Source organism: Borostomias antarcticus, assembly GCF_949987555.1.
Source record: "Borostomias antarcticus genome assembly, chromosome: 5".
Lineage (NCBI taxonomy): Eukaryota > Metazoa > Chordata > Actinopteri > Stomiiformes > Stomiidae > Borostomias > Borostomias antarcticus.
In genome coordinates this window covers 2,733,565-2,746,064 of record NC_140238.1, presented here as the reverse complement: position 1 = coordinate 2,746,064, position 12,500 = coordinate 2,733,565, and the positions used below count along the sequence as shown (strand labels likewise).

General features: G+C 55.5%; 1 protein-coding gene across 1 annotated transcript in view; it reads left to right on the top strand.

Moving 5' to 3' along the window:
* Window positions 1-9,213: 9,213 nt before the first annotated feature.
* Window positions 9,214-12,500, top strand: part of LOC311309179 (signal-induced proliferation-associated 1-like protein 1) — a gene marked incomplete at both ends in the record, with an annotated part of 24,761 nt that continues 21,474 nt past the window's right edge. The window contains 3 exon segments of the mRNA XM_084438358.1: window positions 9,214-9,998; window positions 10,000-10,739; window positions 11,293-11,423. Of these exon segments, the coding sequence (XP_084294484.1) occupies window positions 9,214-9,998; window positions 10,000-10,739; window positions 11,293-11,423 (1,656 nt within the window).

Below are 12,500 nucleotides of genomic sequence, written 5' to 3'. Positions count from 1 at the left end.
GCTGGCCTTCAACCACCCTGATTTGCCAAACCTGATACCAAATGTCTTTTTTTTTTGTTCGAATAACAAAGATGCTTAGGGGAAATGTATCAGAGTAAAAGTACACATTTTATTTCGGAAATGTCGAGGAGTCAAAGTGAAAGTTGCCAGAAATAAAACAGATCCTCCCATAAACGACAGTACCAAAGTACAGATACTCCCAAAAACGACTTAAGTACTGTAACAAAGTATTATTAAAAGTATTATTACTTAGTAACAATACACCACTGATAAAATGGGATATTTCACCTCTCATCAAACAGTTTGAAGAGCGGTTGGTGAATATTCTCTGGTCCCCTCAGGAAGACGTGAGAGTGCAGGGAGGGTTTGTGAGGACATGAAAGAGGAGGAAGGAAGAGAAGAAAGAGGAGGAGTCTCCTGGTCACGGCCAGGGTCCAGAGCTGTCCTCCTGAGCTGTGCGGGGTCAAGGGTCACCACTGAGCTGTGCGGGGTCAAACACACTCCGTCACCGGCTAGATGCCCTGTAGACCTGTAGTGGTCTACACGTACCCCCCCCCTCTGTCAGCAAATCAAAACAATACGGTCCCCCCCCCCCCCCCCCCTCCACAAGGCTGGGCTACAGGCCTGGGTCACGACGGACGTAGCATGGAAGCACTGGTCACTGCCGGTGAGATGGAGATATACAGTTACATCATCGCCTGAGTTTTTGACGGAGGAGTGCGCTGTCCTTCCCATGATCCTCGGCGGGTCTAACTCTGTTTACTTACAGCTCTACGCTCAGGAGCTCGCAGGAGTGAACGGCCGCTGTTGCGCGAGTGGCTACTTGAGCGTGTCAAACCCAACAGCGCCACTAGCCTGTTAGCGATGAGCATTCCCCAGCCGAGATCAACGACGGGTCGTGCAAACCACAGTGACTAAGGCTCTTACAGTTACAATGACGGTTTCTAGAACATTCTGGAATTGGGAGTTTTTTTCCGGGGGGGGGGGGGTTAGCTTTACCAGAACCGTCTGTTGCACAGTCAGCAGCCTCCGTGGCCACAGCCTCAGGGGGAGGGTCTGTCTGGACTCGCCTCCCCCCCCCCGGATTCACGCGCCTCACTTCCGCCATTGATGAAATAGGTGAAATTCCAGCCCTGTGTCTGAGGTTTCACCGCACGGGTATCGTTTGTCTGCCGGGAGCCGAGTGCGTGTGCGTGTGTGTGTGTGTGTGTGCGTGCGTGTGTGTGTCTCTCACGGTGTGTGCTCTTCTGTGTAGGTATCACGTTCCCACCGCTTGCTCAATCCGACAGGTTTCTACTTGGTCCTCGTCCAGCTGCACCTTGCTAAACGATCGGGCCCTGGGGGGGGCGGGGCTAGAGGGACGGTGAACGGGGCAGGGGGAGGAGGGAAAGAGAGGTAGAAATCCAGAGAGGCGCGGCGTATGACTTCCTGTGCCCAGAGAGAGACCGCGAGAGAGACCTCAGCTCACCCCTCATTCCTCAGCGCTCCGTGCCGGCGGAACAGGAAGGGAGGCGGCGCGGGCGGCGGCGGCGGCGGAGGACATACCGCCGGACGGGACGTCTCTCCCCGCTAAGCTGTAATTCTGGGATCTCCTGGCCCTCCCCTCCCAGAGTGCTTTGTGGCTTGGCTGCCTGGGACGACCTGGGTTGGGTTTCTTGCCTCGGGTCCGTGTCCGTACAAGGCTAGCCAGCCGGGCTGAGTGAGGCCGCTGGCGTGGGGGGGGCGGGGCGGGGCGGGGCGGGGGGGTGACGGTTGGGTCATGGCTGTTTGTCAGGTGTGTGTCATGTCTGAGTTGAAGTGGAGATTATAGTACAGCTCACCTGATAACAGCTGCTCATGTTCCAATGTGATGAGTCACACTCACATGATGAGGGCATAGATGATCCACACACACACACTCATGCGCACACACACTCACACGCACACACACTCTCACACATGCATGCACTTGCACGCACACATACACACACGCACACACTCTCCACTCTGTGACGTTCTCTTGTTCTCACCCCTAATTTGTATCATTCTCTAGCCTCTCTGTCTTTCTCTGTCTCTCTCTTTCTATATATCTCTCTCCCTATCTCTTTCTCTCCCTATCTCTTTCTCTCACTATCTCTTTCTGTCTCTCTATTTCTTTCTCTCTATCTCTCTCCCTCTCCATATCTCTCTATCTCTCCCTCTCCATCTCTCTCCATCACTATCCCTCTCTCTCCCTCCCTCTCTCTCAATATCTCTCCATCACTCTCTCTCCCTCCCTCTCTCTCTCTCTCAATATCTCTCCCTCTCTCTCTCAATATCTCTCCCTCTCTCTCCATCACTCTCTCTCCTCTCTCTATCTCCTCTCTCCCTCTCTCTCTCTCCCTCTCCCTCTCACTCTCTCTCTCACTCTCTCTCTCTCTCTCTCTCCCACTCTCTCTCTATCTCCCCCTCTCTCTCTCTCTCTCTCTCTCTCTCTCTCTCTCTCTCCCTCTCTCTCTGTTTGATTAATTAAGGTCCTCTCAGCAACTCCTCCACACATCGTGCTGGTAGTCAGGGCCGGGGGGCCGGGGGCCGGTTATCAAAGCCCTCTCTGTGCCTGGGAGGAGGTGGCCCCTGCCTTACCCGGGACAGAGGAGGACAGAGGGAGCTCTGTTCCCCCCCCCACCCCACACCCCACCCCCCAGGCACTCTCTCAGTAGAGGCTAGAGAGAGGCCGGAGAGGTTGAGCGATGCCTCTTTAAGTGGTGTGTGGGGCCAGGCCCGAGCCACTCTGCCAAACAGCACAAGGAGAGGTAATTACAAGCTTGTAGGGGCCACGGCGGCCATTGTGCTGTGTTGTCGGGGGCGCTGAAAGCACACTGCCAGCGGTGCCCGGCAGGGTATTGGGGGGACACGTCAGCGGGACACCGAGGGGGACAGCCTGGCATCGCCTGGCATGTCTGTTCTCTCCAGGGGCGGACCTTAGATTCGGAGACCAAGGTCAGCGTGCGTCCCAGTGTGTTCTGGGAGCTGCAGTCCCTGGCTGTGAGTACCCATGGTAACTTGGGCGTGGCCTACTGAGGAAGTGACTGTAGGCTGTAGTTAATTTCCTGGAGCCGTTCAGGCGAATAGAATGTTTAATGAAAGGACCTGGAACTGGATTTCGAATGAGACTTTATACGGTTTCGTCTGTGTTTCAACGCAGTGTCCTTGACAACTGGCTTTGATGTAGGTGGCTGTTTGGTGACAGGGTCTGACTCAGTCATTCATTTCTGCAGCACTTGAGCAGAGTGCTCATCAGGGTCTTACTCTAGTGGGCCGCAGGGGCCTTAGTGATTTCTAACAGCAACAACAACAACATGAACCCTACCACCACCACTGTCTCCCTAGAAGTGGTTGTAATGATATCAGTGCCTCTCTCTCTCTCTCTCTCTCTCTCTCTCCCTCTCGTTCTCTCTCCCCCTCCCTCTCTCTCTCCCTCTCTCTCTCTCTCTCTCTCTCTCTCTCTCTCTCTCTTTCTCTCCATCTCGTTCTCTCTCTTTCTCTCTCTTTCTCTCTCTCTCTCCCCCCCCCCCTCCCCGACACCCCCCCCCCAGTGCTCCCCCCCCGCTGGGGGCGTCTGGGAGGTCAGAGCCCCAGTCACAGGAAGTTAACCTCACTTAGTCAAAGACGCAGGCGACGCCTCGACAGACCTGCGAAAAATGTTAAAGAGACGGGGTAGTGGAGGTGAGAAAGAGGGCGGAGGAGTGTGGAGGGGGGGGGGGGGGGGAGTCGACAAACTACCGCTACAGGAGTCAATCTAACAGCCCCCCCTCCCGCGCCCCCTCCCCGGCCTCGACAAAATGTAACTACCTACGGCTTCTGGCTTGCGTTGACATTTACATAGCCTTACCATGGCAGGGCTCATTTTCACCAGGCCAACCTGTAGGGGGCGATACTGAGCGCTGACAAGATTGAGAAGAAAATATAAAAATATGCACTTTATGGACAAAAGTATTGGGCCATCTACACATTACACCTACTGTACAGGGGCGTTTATGACCTCCCGTTGTAAGTTCATAGGCATTAATATGGAGTCGGTCCCCACTTTGCAGCTATGACAGCTTCCACTCTTCTGGGAAGGCTTTCTACAAGATTTTGGAGCGTGTCTGTGGGAATAGTTGCCCATTCATCCAGAAGAGCATTTGTGTGGTCAGACAATGATGTTGGACGAGAAGGCCTAGCTCGCAATCTCCGTTCTAGTTCATCCCAAAGGTGTTCTTTCGGGTTGAGGTCAGGACTCTGTGAGGGCCAGTCAAGTTCTTCCACACCAACCTCACCCAACCATGCCTTTATGGACCTTGCTTTGTGCACTGAGGCACAGTCATGCTGGAACAGAAAAGGGCCTTCCCCAAACTGATCCCACAAAGTTGGAAGCATAGAATTATCCAAAATGTCTTGGTAAACCGAAGCATTAACCCTTCCCTTCACTGGATCTAAGGGAGTGTATACACCTGTGGCAATAGGACTGAATGAAACACCTGGATTCAGTGATTAAGGGGTGTGTCCCAATACCTTTGTCCATATAGTGTATAGTGGCATAATATTATGCAGTTGGATCAAAAAATACAATCTGAAACGCCACTGGTGCTAATGTTAACAGTTGGACTTGTCTGTTCTGGTTGTCTGTTCACCTGACTTGGTTCTGTTCACCTGACTTGGTTCTGTTCACCTGACTTGGTTCTTTTCACCTCACTTGGTTCTGTTCACCTGATAACCGGCGCAATTCCGGTCTCCGATCTAAGCGTCCGCTCACGCTCGCCGAGGCGCCCCGTGGGCTGGAATGCTGTTCGCTCCAGCGCACGCCCAGAACGAGGAATGCAAACGAGGCGAGCCGACTGTTTTTGGCCCTCCTCAGCCACCGTGGACCCTGCCCTGTCCCTGCGTCTGTCAGCAGAGACTAAGCTTGCGGTTTCTGTTTCCCTGGCAGTTGTGTGTGTGCGTGTGTGCGTGTGTGTGTGGTTCTTCTAATCTGTCCCTGTGGACGCTCTGCGGCTCTTGGCTCAACACTGTGTGATTTAAAGGGCCGAGGGCACCAGGACAAGCCCGTGGGCCCCAGTGGGAGCGGGGCCCTCAAGGGCCTCTGGTATCTGCTCCGGAGGTCAGCCTGGATCTTTAGTCTAGTAGCTGAAGTAGTTATCTTAGTCTGACGCCCGGCTGTCATGCGATTGACGTTGACATTGTGTTTTTGATATGATCTGTCGATTGTGTGTGTGGTGGTTGGGGGGAGGAGGAGGGGGGGGGGGGTAAAGGTACAGAGTGAGACAGTATTGTCATTAACACACTTCACTATAACTCTGAGTAGTAGTAGTGTACTCGTGATTTGATTCAGAGTAAATGAAAGCAGTTTGGTATCCAGTTTGTTTGTTTGCTGAGAATGTGTTCTGTTAATCTGGCTGAGAGCTTTCATATGGTCTGTCCTTTAGGGCTGTTTGGAAGGAGAGTCTGTTGCACCATATGCCTCACAGTTTGAGGAGGTTTTACTTGAGAGACTTTCTCTTGTCATGCTTACCAAGCTCAAGTGGGATATTTAGTCATGATTGCAAGAATGCTGGTTAAACCCGAAAGTACATGAATTCCTTTCACTTTTTTTTTGTGAGCAATGACTATTTGACCCCTCTTTTTGTCCCTGTGTCTGCTGTGGATGTCGTAGCATTTAGTTAACACACACACACACGTACACACACGTACACACAGACATACACCAGCCCACTTCCGGCTTTAGGCCTGAGCCATAGCAAACACACACCAGTATTTGCCATGTCTCTCCTATGATGCTTTTTTAGCCTCTCTTACTCTGAAATGTAATTTAATGTAATGTATTGCTTTATAAATGTTCTTAGCCGGTAGACAAACATACTCCTGGAGCTTGCTAGATCGCCTTGTTGAGAGGGGTCAGGGAAGAATTTTTACAGCTCACTTATCTGGCCCCCAGGTGATTACTGTTTTTTTCTCTTCCCTCTGGAATATGTAGAGAGTGGGTCGTATGCCCGCCTCCCTTGTTCTCTGTAAAGCGCATTGTGTTGCCTCTGGGTATGAAATGCGCTATACAAATAAAGCTTTGATCGATTGATTGATTGATTTTGTAGTTCCTGGGTTAGCAGTGTAAATGGACCCAGAGGTAAATCGCAGAGGTTGCTGATATATATTATGAATGCTGATCACGCAGATCAATGAACATAATGTCTATTTTCTGATTAGTATGTGTGTGCATACAGTGCACATTGGTGAACGTGTGTGTGTGTGTGTGTGCGTGCGTGTGCGTGCGTGTGCGTGCGTGTGCGTGCGTGCGTGTGCGCGCGTGTGTGCGCGTGTGCGTGTGGATGTGTGTGGGTTTTGACAGATCGTGAGGATGTGTCAGTGTGTCTGGCGTTGAGTAAGGCAGGGCCACTTCAGCGTTGACGGACGGTGTTAATGTGATCCTGGCTGCTGGGAGAAGCAACCAGCTGACTGACTGAGAGGAACCTTCATCTCCCTCGGGGTCTCTGGGCTGAACCTTCCATGGGCGTGGGCTGGCATACAACGGTTCGGCTCAAAACTGGTCGAAACGCGGCCCGTTCTCTGGACAGAACCAAGGTTCCAGGAATTTTGAAACGAACCGGTTCACAAACCAGAGTCCTTTAGGTGGAAAAGGCCTATGAAAGGAACCTTCATCTCCCTCAGGGTCTCTGGACTGACTGAGAGGAACCTTCATCTCCCTCAGGGTCTCTGGACTGACTGAGAGGAACCTTCATCTCCCTCAGGGTCTCTGGGCTGACTGAGGAACCTCAGGTTCTCTGGGCTGACTGAGAGGAACCTTCATCTCCCTCAGGGTCTCTGGGCTGACTGAGGAACCTCAGGTTCTCTGGGCTGACTGAGAGGAACCTTCATCTCCCTCAGGGTCTCTGGGCTGACTGAGGAACCTCAGGTTCTCTGGGCTGACTGAGAGGAACCTTCATCTCCCTCAGGGTCTCTGGACTGACTGAGGAACCTCAGGGTCTCTGGGCTGACTGAGGAACCTCAGGGTCTCTGGGCTGACTGAGAGGAACCTTCATCTCCCTCAGGGTCTCTGGGCTGACTGAGGAACCTCAGGGTCTCTGGGCTGACTGAGAGGAACCTTCATCTCCCTCAGGGTCTCTGGACTGACTGAGGAACCTCAGGGTCTCTGGGCTGACTGAGAGGAACCTTCATCTCCCTCAGGGTCTCTGGGCTGACTGAGAGGAACCTTCATCTCCCTCAGGTTCTCTGGACTGACTGAGAGGAACCTTCATTTCCCTCAGGGTCTCTGGACTGACTGAGAGGAACCTTCATCTCCCTCAGGGTCTCTGGACTGACTGAGGAACCTCAGGGTCTCTGGGCTGACTGAGGAACCTCAGGGTCTCTGGGCTGACTGAGAGGAACCTTCATCTCCCTCAGGGTCTCTGGGCTGACTGAGGAACCTCAGGTTCTCTGGGCTGACTGAGAGGAACCTTCATCTCCCTCTGGATGTACCAGGGAATGGAACGCTACCGACTCGTCCCCGGAGTCTCAAAGGGCTCTTCTTTGACGTGATCAAAGGGCTCTTCTTTGACGTGATCTCGGGATGTTTTGTTCCCGTAAACCGCCTCTCACTGATTGGCCGAGCCCCGGCTTCCCTACCGTGTTACGAGGACGAATCACAAGTCTAGAGTTAGGACAGATTATCGATCAGGAACTCTGCATGAGATTCATTTACAGATTGAAAACGCCTGATTTCTCGAACGCTGAAATGCCATGACTACATAAGCAAACAAGCAAACCTCAAATTAGTTTATAGAATTACCTGCACAATCTGTTGTATTCTAAGGCATCATTTTTGCTCCGTTTTTTTTTGGAGGGGGGACATTAAGCTCATTTTGGTTATGGCTGAGCTTTCAAATTCCATCTAGATGCTTACTCTGAAATTGGTTTGAAAAGTAGGCCTCCTTATCTGTTAGGAACATGTCATTGACTTTCTACTGACTCAGAAAGCTGGGAGGTAAAGGCTCGGCCGGTTTATCCCTCTTTCTCAGGCGCGCTGAATAGAGATGTCTGAGCATTTTGGAACCTATGCTTTTTTTCCACAATGAGCTATCTGCCTCCAGACGTCACAAATACCCTTCGGACATGAGAGGGGAAGTACAACCTTAGAAAGCTGTGGAATATGAACAGAGATGGAGAGAGAGGGAGGGGGAGAGAGAGAGGGAGAGAGAGAGTGGGGGAGAGAGAGGGGGAGGGGGAGAGAGGGGGAGAGAGAGAGAGGGGGAGATAGAGAGAGAGTGGGGGAGAGAGAGAGGGGAAGAGAGAGAGAGAGAGAGAGGGAGAAAGAGAAAGAGAGATGGGGAGAGAGAGAGAGAAAGAGAGAGAGAGAGGGGGAGAGAGAGAGGGGGATAGAGAGGGAGAGGGGGAGAGAAAGAGAGAGAGAGAGAGAGAGGGGGAGAGAGAGAGAGAGGTCATATCTCATTCATCACATGCCCCAAGAATCAAAACACAACCTTTCTCCAGAACTTGGGTGCGGGGAGAGGGAGAGACGGTTGCGTGGGAGGAGGTAGTAACTGAAGAACAGTCAGATGATTCAACGATAAGATCATTCCCCTGCTACGTTAAGGCCTGAAAGAGAAAGTTAAGTCATTAGACTGTGCGGTCGTTTCCACTGCCCCTCCCGAACCGAGGAGGAGGAAGAGGCCTCGTTAGCAACCAGCTACCGAACGCCGGCAGTCAAGCGTCAGGTAGCCTCCGTCTGACCAACCAGACCGAAGGGGTGTCGATTCAACATCTTTATTATTGAAGACCGGCCGCTCAGCTTGGGTTCCTTGACTCTTTCCACTTCAAGTGAGGGAAAGTTAAGCGTATATCTGAACTGGTCGAGTTTGTGTCTACAGCCGTTGGTACTAATGTCCCCGATTTTTACCTCAGTTTAACCTCGTTTTCTCCTCCCTGTCCTTCCAGGTTGTAACGGTGCCTCAGGGGAGGAGTGAGGAGTCCCGATGGAGTAGAGCGCCGCCCCCCCCCCCCCCCCGAAAGCCCAGGCGGTCGGAGGAGGAGCATCCAGGCCTGAGGGCTGGAGAAGAACAAGCCCCGCCCCCTGGATTCCACCACATCCATCCCTCCATCCCTCTTTGTGTTTCCGTTCGAGCCTGTCCGCCAGGCCGCCCATGCCCTCGGGGCGTCGTGTCCACCCTCGGGGTCAGCGATGCCCGCCGTCTGCTGAGCGCCCCCAGCTGACCGGCCACTAGCGCCATGACCAGCCTGAAGCCCCCGCCCACCGAGCGAGCCGTGGGCGGGGCCGTCCCCGCCGGCGACGAGTTCTTCACCCGACACCTCCGCCTGGCCAACGGAGGGGCGGCGCCCCCGAAGCGCGCGGACGGCTCCGCCCACCCGGCCGGGGGCACGGGGGTGCCCAAGATGGGCGTGCGGGCGCGGGTGGCCGACTGGCCCCCGAGGAAGGACATGGGCGCCCTGTGGCACGTCGCCATGGAGGCCGACCACCCGGGCGCGCCCGCCGGCGGGCAGAGCAGACCAGGCCACGCCCCCCTGACCCATCACGACTCATCCATGTTGCGCAACATCCACAACACGCTCCGGAGCAAGACGCAGCTCGCCAACATCTACGCCAGCCCTGACGGCCGCTACCTGGCGCCCGGTGACTACCGGGGCTCCGCCTCCGAGAGCCACCGCCGCTGCCGCGTCCGCCAGCGCAGCAACAGCGACATCACCGTCGGCGAGCTGGAAGGCAGCGGCGACAGCGGCGAGGACTGGGGGGGGTCCCCGGGGGGGGTCAAGTGGTCGCCTCTGCACCGGGAGTACGGCAGCACGTCGTCCATCGACCAGCACGCCGCCGCCGCCGCCTCCGGGGAGAGCTTCTTCGAGATGCTGAAGGGCTACCACCAGGGGGCGCAGGGGGGCGCCACGGACCAGCGCAGCCCGGCGCCGGAGAGGCTGGAGGACCTGCTGACGGCGGTCGGGCTCAAGCAGGCGTCCGTCGAGCTGCAGGGGGACCCCGCCGACACCCCCCCCGCCCCCCGGCAAGACCAAGGACAGGGACAAGCCCCACAAGAGGCGCTCCAAGTCCGAGACGGGGGGCGAGTCCATTTTCCGGAAGCTCCGTGGCGTCCGGGGGGAGTCCGACTCGCCGAAGGGGGGCTCCGACGCCGAAGACTACAAATCGGAGGACGCGCCCCCCCTCCTCAAACCCTGGGTGTGCCAGAGGGGCTTCGCCCACTACGACGTCCAGAGCATGCTCTTCGACCTCAACGAGGTGCTCCAGAGTCGCCAGACGGCGGCGGGCCGGCGCTCCAGGAACACCACGACCGGGGCGTCGGCCGCCGCCGCCGCCTCCGCCACCTCCACCCTCTCCTCCACCCACAGCCTGGCCTACAGCTCCCCCGGTGGCAGCCAGGAGGAGCTGAGCGCCAGGGACAGCCCCGGGCCGGACGCCGGGGACGAGCAGAGCAACGAGATGCTGCTCAGCTGCCCCTGCTTCCGCAACGAGATCGGGGCCGACGGTAGTGGGCGGCGCCGGGCGATGGCGGCGGGGGGCGGCCCGGGCAGGGGGGGCGGGGGCGGAGGGGGAGCCGGGAGCCTGGGAGGGGGAGAGGTGAGCCTGTACGAGACATCGGTCAGCGCCCATTGCACCAACGCGGGCGTGGCCGTGCTGGAGGGGCCCAAGGACTGCCCCAGCGCCCTCAGCGACCGCGCCAAACACTACCTGGTGGAGCACGTGGACCTGGGAGCCTACTACTACAGGAGGTTCTTCTACCTGAGAGGTGAGATGGGCTGAGACTAAAAAAACATACTTCTAACTGTATAAATCCCTTTCTAATTGATTCATCTATACCGTAACTAGAGGGTATAAGGAGCATTACATTACAGTCATTTAGCTGACGCTTTTATCCAAAGCGACTTACAATAATTGCATTTAACGTAGGAAAAGCCAATGTACTACTACTCGCCAGAACTCACAAGTGCATCTTCTTTCAAATACAAGTGACTAAGAGTATAATCTAGTGCTGAAGGCAAAGTGCAAGAATAGCAATATAAATATTCCTGATGTCTTTTTCGCTTTTCCCTTCTGTGCCTCTCCCTTCTCTCTCTCTCCCTCTCTCTCCCTCTCTCTCCCTCCTCTCTCTCCCTCTCACCCTCTCTCTCCCCCCCCTCTCTCTCTCTCTCTCTCTCTCTCCCTATCTCTCTCCCCCCCCCCTCTCTCTCTCCATCTCTCTCTCTCTCTCTCCCTCTCTCCCCCTCTCTCTCTCTCTCTCTCTCTCTCTCTCTCCCCCCCCCCCTCTCTCTCTCTCTCCCCCCCCCCCCTCTCTCTCTCAGAGCACTGGAACTACTTCGGGGTGGACGAGGCCCTGGGCCCGGTAGCGGTTAGCGTACGCAGGGAGAAGCTGGACGACGACAAGGAGCACGGAGCCCAGTACAACTACCGCCTGATCTTCAGAACCAGCGAGGTGAGCCTCCGGCCCGGCTCCGGCCCGGCTCCGGCCCCGCTCCGGCCCGGCTCCGGCCCCGCTCCGGCCCCGCTCCGGCCCCGCTCCGGCCCCGCTCCGGCCCAGCGCGGCCCCTCACACAACCGTCCTCACACCAGCTAGCGTCACCAGCTAGCATGGCTAACCCCCCTGCCGAGCTAACCTCGGCTAGCGCACCGCCATCTCATCACTCAACAAACACACAAATATAGGAAGCAGGTCGTGTGGTTGGGTTTGTTGAATGTTGATAGTGTGTGTACCGTGGATCCATCCCGTCTCTGCCGCGTAGAGATCGGCGAGGGGGCGACTGTTGCTGGAGGCGGAGCTTGTTCGATCCCCGCTCTTGATGATGTAACAGGCACCCCGCCGGGTCCCTGGCTGTCCGCTCACATCAGCGCTGTGCAGAGGAATTATGGGAAGCGCTTCCTCATCCTCGCTGCTCCACGGCCTGTCAATGCTGCTCAGTCTCAAAACCACCGAAGAAGAACTTCTTTTAGATCTGTATGGGAAATATTGGGTTTGAATCAGTTTTTATTAAAAATATCTATAGTCCAACATTGAGGACCACATAGATTTAAGCCACCTGGCGTGTGGCGTTCAGAGATGGTGTTTGGGGAGGGTATTTCCCGTGGCTGGTGGGAGTGGTCAGGTGTGAGTGTGTGTGTGTGTGTGTTTGTGTATCTACTGATTAGACCCTCAAGCTCCGACCCAGGACGCCATGGCCCCTCCCCAAACCTGGCGAACACTGTCCCATTGTCAGGCCCCTCCCCTGTAAAGGGGTGTGGGAGAGACTCCCTCTGTTCCAGCTGCAAATGATAGCACAGCGATTGAGTTCACAGGCCGACTGGAGCACAATGCAGACTCTGTGTACACGGGACGCTTCGTTGGACAACCTACCCCCCCCCTCCCCTCCGCCCCGCCCTCCCCCGCCCCCCTCCAACACATTCTCCTCTCTACACTATCTACCCCGAGCAAAAAGCTTGATCCATAACTGACCGGGCATTGTTTTGTGTCAGTTTCGTTTTAGAAACTCATTGGTGGTGAGTTATGGAGGAGGTG